General features: G+C 62.3%; 1 protein-coding gene across 2 annotated transcripts in view; it reads right to left on the bottom strand.

The window, feature by feature from the left end:
* Window positions 1-8949, bottom strand: part of SLC9A3 (solute carrier family 9 member A3) — a 42173-nt gene that overhangs the window by 8715 nt on the left and 24509 nt on the right. For both annotated transcript variants that reach the window (XM_021687111.1, XM_021687112.1), the window contains exons 2-5: window positions 6449-6751; window positions 2913-3073; window positions 956-1034; window positions 163-340 (exon numbers count right to left, since the gene is read on the bottom strand). In XM_021687111.1, the coding sequence (XP_021542786.1) occupies window positions 163-340; window positions 956-1034; window positions 2913-3073; window positions 6449-6751 (721 nt within the window). The remainder of the gene's footprint in view (window positions 1-162; window positions 341-955; window positions 1035-2912; window positions 3074-6448; window positions 6752-8949) is intronic.

Here is an 8949-nt window from a genome sequence, read left to right as displayed (position 1 = left end):
CCCCCCCCCCCCCCCCCCCCCCCCCCCCCCCCCCCCCCCCCCCCCCGGCACAGCTGCTTGGCTGTGCTGTGGGGTGACCCCTCCCCACCCCTGCACACCAGCACGTGGCCCTGACACTGTGCAGCTCTGGCACCCTGGGGCGTGGGAGTGAGGGGGACTCACGCCAGGATGGCTGACAGCGACAGCATCTCGGACGTGAGGTAGGACAGGTAAGAGATGATGAAGACGAAGCCCGGCTCGATGATGCGCACATGCTTGGTGAAGCGGGTCACCAGCGAGAGCAGGAAGGCAAAGATGACCCCCACCAGCGTGCCCCCCAGGCTCACCACGAAGAAGGACACTGTGGGCCAAGGACGTTGGCTGAACCGCCTGAAAGGCCCTTTGTGGCCGGGCGTGGCTGGCCCCTGAGTGGGTGCGGCTGACCGGCCTTCCTTCCAGACCATTCCTCATTGAGGGTTGCCTGGTAACCCCCACAGAGGCGCCAACAACTCAGCAAACAAGAGGCCAGTTCTCCCCCTGAGAGGCCGGCACGTGGAGCGCAGGGAGGCCCGGCTCCCCTCCCCCATTGTGGAGAAAGGCCAAGAAGGAGGCCTTGGGCAGGGTTGTCCCTGGGCCCCCAGGACAGCAAGGCTGTCATTGTCCCTGCCCAGAGAAATGTTTACTCGGGACCACCCAGGACACCAGGATCCCCGTCCTCCAACCTGCCATGCTGGTGGGTCTCAAAGGGCAGCACCCTGCCTCCCCAGGGTGCCCGGACCCAACGAAGTTGCGTTCGTGAAACACACTGGGGATGGGAGGAAACTGCCACCCAGACTTCAAAGTGGAAGTGCCTTCTCCTACACAGGCTGTGGGTTCCAGGGGCAGGCCTGGGGCTGAAGCCTGGAGGTGGTCCCCAGGCTGGAGAGGAGACGTGGCCCCCACACTCCCCAGGCGGGTGGACCCCCCAGCCACACACCTATGCCTTTCACGCAATCCACGCCAGTCACCTTGTCATCACCCAGCGTCACGAAAGATTCAAACACGTTGTAGAGGACCTGGGGGGGACAGAGAGGCAAGCATGACATCGGGTCAGCCCTCGGCCTGCACTCACCCCCCTGACCCAGGCCCCGGGGACTCGGGGACTTGGGCTGGATGGAGCAGCCTGTGGAAGCCACCAGAAATCACTGGGAGGAAATCATCACGGGGCAATAATGGTCAATAAGACAAAGGCCCAAGATGAGCCAGCAGGTGGGCTAGGAGAGGCAGAAGAACATTCTAGAAGGAACTAGAACCTTCAGGAGCAAACCTGGCCCTTTCCTGCTCTCAGCAAAGCACAAAGCTACCCACTGCATTTAACTCTGTTTTGTTTTCCAAGATGAAGCCAGAGTTTCATTTTTAGTGACTTCACTATTGCATTGACTCCTGCTTGCGGGAGCACACCCCTTGATGTCTTTGCATGTTAACCTTTAAACTGTATCCCACTGAGATATTTGAGATGAAAAGCTCGAGAACTATATGCTAGGCTCAGCTGTGGGGACAGTGTTGTGTTTCCCGGGCCTCCTAAGGATGTGCTGCTCCACACCGCCAGGCCGAGGGGCTGCCATGGGCAGGATGCCAGCTCCTAGGGAGGCCACTTGTCTCTGGGCCATGGGCCCGCCTCTCCAGGTCTGCTTGAGGGGACACAGGACCCCAAAAGGCAGGGTGTGCTGCTGTCTCTACAGCAGGAGGTTCGGCAGGCTTGATGACATACTGGTGGTGGGCAGGGCCTGGGCCTCCAAGGGCTTGGGGGCTGGACCACAGCTCAGCTATCTCCATGGAAACGCGGGTGGGAAGGGGGGATGGAGCCTCTGGCAGGACTGTGCGTGGAGAGCTCTGTGGTGAGCCCGTGGCTCGGGCAGAAGTTCAGGCTCCCGCAGAGAGGCGAAGCCACCGCACAGGGCAGCCCAACCTCAAAGGAGCTGTGTGTTACATTTCTGATTAAATTCCAAATTAATTCTCAAATTCCCCCGAGAACATCTCTGCTGCAGAAGAAATCTGGTGCAGCACAACCTTAGGACTTCTCAGTCTCCTGAGCCCTGAAGGGACATGAGAAGGGGGTTTCTTAGAGAGACCACCAGTACTTTCAGAGCTAAGACAGATCTTCCTATCCCGCGGTGTGGGGCCGGTGGGGCCAGACCCTTGGGCCTAGAGCAGGTGCTCAGAGACACAGCGCCCGGCCAACCTGCCGACCTGCGCGGGGAAGTCACTCTGTGCGCGCCTCGGTGTTACCTCTAACTCACTCCCACAGAGGTAGTGGCCCGGTTTGGGGATGGGTTTCGAAAAATCCATGCCGGCCACTGTGATGCTGAGACAGTGTCCCCACATGTCATGAGCCTTCTGTTCACTTTGTGGAGTCACTGTGGCCTCACACCCTAACAGAGGGTCCTCCAGCCCCTGCCCGCCCACGCTCCCTTCTGGAAAGAAAGCTGCCTTCAGGGGCACACGGCCCGTGCTTGCTCATCTTCCTCCCTTATTTCTGGTGAGAGCTTGCTCTTTGTCTCTTCATCGGCTCTCTTAGGGGACCCACAAACAGGTGGCACCAAGTCTGGACCCAAAGCTAGAGGCGTCCTGTTCTGGGAAGCGTGGCGGTGGGGCTGACAGATGGTTACCACGAAGGAGGGAGAACGGACGAAGAACTGACCAGACAGGCAGTCATTCTGAGTTAGGAGGTGGTGAGGGAAGGGGGGCCACGGGACAGGGGCATGGGGAAGCCTCCTGCAGTCGGAGCTGCGAGCAGAGGAAGAGCCCCCTCACACAGACTCGGCCTTCGTGTGCCCCGTCCTCTGCCCTCTGCACCGAGGGGCACTGCAGCCACAGAGTGACCGTGTTTCTCCCTCCCAGTGGCTCTGAGATGCCCTGTGCCAAGTCCCAGGCCCCGCCCCGCACCCGCTCACCACAGTGACAGCGTCGTTCAGCAGTGACTCCCCAAAGACGATGATGAACAGGACCTCGTTGACGTGTACCTCCTCGAACACGGCCAGGACGGCCACCGGGTCCACGGCGGCGATCAGGCTGCCGAACAGGAGGCAATCCAGCAGCTGAACTTTCAGGTCTCCTGCAAGACAGGCAGGGCTATCAAGGAGAGCCCTTCGGGGCCCAGGCAGAAGGAGGACCTCGGAGTCAGGCACACTTCCTCCCCTTGGCCTTCTGGGGGGCTGCCCCAGGCTGTTGTCCTGCTGACCCCCCTCAGGATGGGGACTCTGATGCTCTTGGGTCTGGGGCTGGCCTGTTGTGGGAACCAGGGTCAGACTGCCTGCCTCCCTCCCATGGGCCCCCACAACCTTCAGGAATGGCTTGTCTCCCCCTCCAGTGGGGACTGGCCGCCCTGCCCCTGGCTGCTTCCTCTGGCCAGCTGTACTGGTTAATACCCCCATACAGTGCTAAATAGGCTATCTGCCAGCAGATGAGGGGCCCCTGGTGCCCGGCCAGGCACAGCATGGAATCAGACCCCGGCCCTGGGCGGTCTGCAGTCCAGGGGTGCAGATGGTGTATTTACTAGGGAGGTGGTCGGCGGCTCGACAGGCCTGGGGGAAAGGCCTCCCTGGGAAGTGATATCTCAGCCCAGATCAGAGCCACCAGGACCAGCCTGAGGGGAGGTGATGGACGGGGCAGGGGAGGGACAGGCCTCACAGGGCCCGGGGAAACCCGGGGGCTCCAACAGGAGAAGCCGCTGGGGAGGTCTGAGGGACAAGAAGGGAGCTGGGGGCTCAGAGAGGAGGGAGGGGAGGAAGGGACCCTGGAGGTGCAGGTCCTCAGAGCTCAGCCTAGCTTGCATCTTGGAGTGACCCCTGCCCAGTGAGTTCCTGGTGCCCTCGTAGGCGGGGGTCAGGCTGAGATGCACTTTCCAACTTCACTGTCCTTCCAGATCCATCTCAGTCTCCAGAGCCACTCCAGGTTGCATATGCAAACCCCCGGCAGCGATCTTCCCTGGACAAAAGCTCAGGGACCCCCGCATATGGTTGCCTGTCCCAGCTCTGTTTGGGACACACGCCTGCTCTCAGAGGGCTGGTGGGAGGAGGACCTTGTCCAGGGGCTTTCTTGGCATGGAGCCTCCTCCCCAGGCTGAGTGGAACCGTGTGGGCTGGACGCCTGCCGGTTCAGAGCTGAGGGCCCCCTCCAGGCCCAGGACAGGGGGCATCCGCAGGAGCCCGCCTCTCCCTCAGGGCCAGGCAGGGCCCTGGGAGAAGGTCGTGTCTGTGGGGAGGCAGGGCCCTAGAGGGGGTTTCTTGTGAGCTCTGAAAACCCCACAGCCTGAGCCACAGTCTGGGTGCTGAAGGGGTGACAGGTGTTAGAACCAGCTTCCAATGACTTTAAGATGTCTCTTTTGGAACGGGAATCATAGGGTTTGCTCTCCCACCTCCAGATGCTGTGGGTGAGGCGGAGGTGAGAAGGCAGGCTTCCTGGCTTCAGATGTCAGCGGCTCCCAGACCCACATACCCTTTGAGGTGTTCCATCTGTAAACGCCTCCTGGCTCAATGGCCTCTCGCTGTCCACAGACCCTGACAGACCCGGTGGCACCTCCTAGAAGCCAGCCAACCAGGCAGCAAGTGCTCTGCGTCCAGGCGCAGCCTGTTCTCCTCCCTGGTGGGACCATCTGCCACCCACCGGCCCTGCCAGCAAGGTTCCTGGGACCGGACTGGACTGTGGGCTCCCTTTGACCAGCTGCGCGCTCCAGGACCCTCTCTCCACCACAGCCAAGAGGACCTGAGGTTACACCCATCTGAGGGGGCCTCTCTGACTGATGGCCTGGAGTCTCTGCTGGGCCCACCCCTAGCTGGCTTGTCCAGATGCCCACCCAGGATCCCCACAGCCAGGCCACAGGTGGCCCGGCCTAGGCTGACCTTTCCTCAGAGGGTGCTCCCCTGCCTTGAGCTGCACCTCAGAGCCTGGCCACTGGTCTGCAGAAACTGATCCCCACCTCCCCAGCCCCATCAGGCTCCTGGCTCCGGGTGTCTGGGGACAGGACAGACTCATTGGCCCCTGGGTGCTGTTCTGCTCCGTGACCTTGGCTGATGTCCACCCTTGACCAGCTGCATCCTGAGGGCTGAGCACAGGCCCCCTCAGGGATCCTCGTCCAAACCCCAAGACTTTCCCAGGTGGTTCTCCGACCACCTGGCCGGAGGTGGTCCTGTCATCTTAGCTATGTCCCAGCTATCTAAAGGCATCGCCAATAAATGCAATCAAATGCACCCGAGGCTTACTCGCGTGCGAGGCCTGACCAGGTGCATTCGGCCCCATGTACCCTTGAGGGGTTTCTCTGGGTTGGGCCTGGGGGTGGTGCCAGATGGCAGCAGGGGTTCAAAGGAGCATGCATGCTCCCCATGGGCTGAGGACAAAGTCCTGAGATGACAAATGGGCCAGGCAAGGTGATGGTTCCCGTTAGGGGCCCTTTGGCCTCTCTTTCTCAGTTCATGTCCTCTGTCGCCAAGGCCCCAAGGCCCTGATCCACACGGGGAGCAATGCCCAGCCTCTTCCTATAGTCAGATGGAAACCGCTGACCAGGCCCATCCCTAGAGTCTGGTTCTTGCAGGTGGGGGTGTTTGGGGCCAAGGCTGAGCACACAGACAGGTGCCCGTGGTCGCCCCCAAGGCCGAGAGCTAGCGCTGCAGACCCACACTGCAAATGCACAGCAACCGCAGAGAGGGTCGTGCAAGGCCTCAGGTGAGCCCCTTGCCCCGCCTGCTCCAGTTTCCCATGTAGATAATGGCCCACTCCCAGGTGGGTGGGGTGCACCTCGGCTCTGCGCCAGGGCTGAATTAAGTAACCCAAACTGCAGGGGAAGCGGCTGCAGACACACAGATGAGTGGTGGCCGAGCAGCGGCCGGTGAGGCTTCTCCTGCAGGACGTCCTGGTAGGATGACCCAGTCTTTGTGCTCAGGTGCGTGTCTGCCAGGGCTCCTCCATCTGGCCTCTGCCGAGGGGGCCTTCCCCTCCCTTCCCCTGGGTGCTTGGTGGCGGGGAAGTGGGGCCCAGCCCCATCTTCTTGCTGAGGGGGAGGGACAGCGGCTCGGCTGTCCCACCCACCCCACCCACCTGCTAACCTGGTTGGATAGGGTTTCATTCCCAAGCAGGACTCAAGCCTCAGCCTGGGGATGCCCAGACAGCTGTTTATTAATTAAACCTTATTTTAAACAAACCAAGCTGGTTAAGTGGACCCACCAGTGAGGTTTGTCACCCTGAACACTCCTCCCCTTTCTGGGTCTGTATTCTGTATCCTGAGCTTTCTTAAGTAGTAAGGCTGCCCACACCCTGTTCCTGCAGAGCCCACCCCGAGAACATCCCCCAGGACCTCGTCCCCGGACTCCACCCCGAGGACTCCATACCAAGGACTCCACCCTGAGGACCCTTCCCACGCGGGCCCCACCCCAAGGACCCCGCCATGAGGATCCCCCGCCCCCAGGACACCCCCGCGGACGCCATGCCCGCTCACCCATCAGGCCGCTGAGGAAGACGCCGTAGAGGGACAGTCCGGTGGTGGCTGCGTTCCACACAGTGCCGATGACGGCGTACAGCAGGATGGTGCCCAGGTTTCCGAAGAAGAGCCGGTTGGGCATGAAGTAGCCGGCGTCCAGCACGATGGGGGGCAGCAGGTAGAAGAAGAAGACGGTGGGCGTCAGTGTGAAGGAGGCGATGTGGTCAGCTGCCCAGACGATGCCGCCCAGCACCAGGCCCAACACAATGAGCAGTGCGCTCTCGGGGACGACGCTGGTGACCTTGTGCGACAGATGGAAGCCTGTGGGGGAGACGGAGGGGGAGCTCAGGGGCCGGGACCCCTCCGAGCCAGGCCACCGCCCGGTGGGAGTGGGCTGGTCCAGGGCCACTGCAGGCCCCTCCCACACAGGCAGGTTTCCTTCTGGAAGCACTGTGGCTGCTCAGGCAGACGGGGCAGGTAGTGTCTGCTGGTAGGCTCTGACCGGCCTCCTGGGCCTCCCTGCTCACCCCTGGGAGGGGGCCGAGCCCGCCACCTCCCTGGGGGTTGCCTGGCTCTGTGGACACACAGGCTGGAGGCCTGGGAGGGGCTGTTCTGGCTCATAGGACAGACATCTGGGTCTGTGGACGTTTCTCTCTGGCCCCACTCATGCAGCCCCCTCGGGACCTGGCCCCCAGGACACCCGCCTCGGGGTCTCCTTGTCTCCCGCAGAGGGAATAGCCCCTCCTTTTCCGTGGGCAGCCCACGAGGCTGGTGAGGAGGTGGGAAGAGTGTCCTATGATGGAGTCAGGCTGGAGGGGGCAGCTCCAGGTTCTGAGGACAGGACGCCCGAGCTGGGTGGGCAGGGCCCAGGGCACCCACAGCCCCCAGGCCACATGTGGCCCCTTCCGGCCCTCTGAGCGGGGATGCAGTGCCCTGTGCCTCCGAGCCACGTCTGGCCCAACCTCATCCAGCTTGTCTCAAGGTGCTGGAGCCCGGGCCCTGCTTGAAGCCTGGCTACATTTAAATCTTCCTTGGAGGGACCGTCCCCCCTTCCTGGCTCTCTGGAGGTCACAGGCCCCCAGGAACAGAGCCTTCTGAGGCCAGGGTCTCCAGGGCTCCCCCACAGGCCCTAGCTCCACTGCGCCTATGTGAGCTGGTAGGGGTGGGGGCAGACAGAGGGGCCCCAGGGGTGAGTGAGGCAGCTTCACAGACCTATTGGGGCCCGTTTCTCCTTCTATTCTAAGACTCAGGGAAAAAGTGAGAAGAATTCCTATGTTAAGCCTGACATCAAAACAGCTGGACTGTTGACAGGAGAGGCCTCAGCAATGTCTGGGAAAATTCCCCGTTTCATTCACTGAGGTTCTGTTTATTGAGAAGCCTTCTTAGAGATTCAAAGGAGAGCTGTCTTCTGAGGTGCCAAGGCCCCAGCTCCGTGCAGAGCGTGGGTCGTTATCCTGCGAGGCTGCCGGCGCTGACCCTGTCCCGTTTGGGGGGCTGGAGGGCCGGGGGGGCGGCCGGCACGCTGGGCCCAGGGGGTTCGGGTCCCACCCGCCCTTCCCGCCAGGCTGCCTGTCCTGAGCTCCGCTCTCCCCCGCTGGCCTGCTTAATTATGGGGTCATCATGGGGGTCAGAGGCTGGCTCTGGAGGAGACTGCCCAAGGAGTGGCTCTTTCCCTCGTGCATGGTCCCCCAAGTCTGGTGGAGAAGTAGAGTGGCAGGTGCACACACGGGACCTTCTACATGCGCCCCAGTGTCACCAACCCACTTGGTCACCGTGCTCTGGGAAGGAGCGGGTCTCAGCTTGTGGAGGCAGAACAGGTTAATGCTGCTGGGATCTGAGAATCTGCTGGGGGTCCCTGCCCCCCACATGCCCTGAAGGCTCTCCGGCTCTCCTGCACCCCCAGCCATGGTCCAACACCCTGTATTCCCATCAAGTTCTGCTCTTCCTTCTGAAAATTTTCACACTGCTCAGATGAAGACAGCAGCCCTGCCCCCCCGAAGTTGGGGGGGCCCGCAGAGAGAGGCCCCGGGAAGCTAGCACCTTGACTGACACGGTCACGTGACTGACAATTGCCAAACCATGCAGGGGCACGTGTGACAAACGGCACGAGGCGGTGGCCGCCCAGCATGACGGACAGCAGGTTCCCTGGAAACCCTCAGGGCCGCCCCAGCTGGTCAGCGGGAAAACAGCCAGAGGCTTTGCCTCACTGGGGTGTCCCGGCTCACGTCTGCCTGCAGGGTGCTCTCTCTGAGCCTGGGAGGGGCAGGCGAGTGCGGGTATCCCGCGCTGTGCACCCTGGGCCTGGCTCTGCTCACACACAACTGGGCCCGAGAACCCGGTCCTCGGCGGCACGTGGCGCCCCAGACGCGGGCTCACGGGGCTGGCAGCCAGCAAGCCTGTGGCCCGCCAGCGCCCTGGGCCTGTGGTGCTGGGGTCCCCGACGCTTTGGGAAGAGAGCGGGCAGCACCTGAAGCCCCTGCCAGTCTGGGCCCTGCCACAGACACCGGGCTCCACGGGTC

The sequence above is a fragment of the Neomonachus schauinslandi genome, chromosome 7, assembly GCF_002201575.2.
Source record: "Neomonachus schauinslandi chromosome 7, ASM220157v2, whole genome shotgun sequence".
Lineage (NCBI taxonomy): Eukaryota > Metazoa > Chordata > Mammalia > Carnivora > Phocidae > Neomonachus > Neomonachus schauinslandi.
Note: the sequence above shows the minus strand (reverse complement) of the source record. Positions and strands in the feature narration are given on the sequence as shown.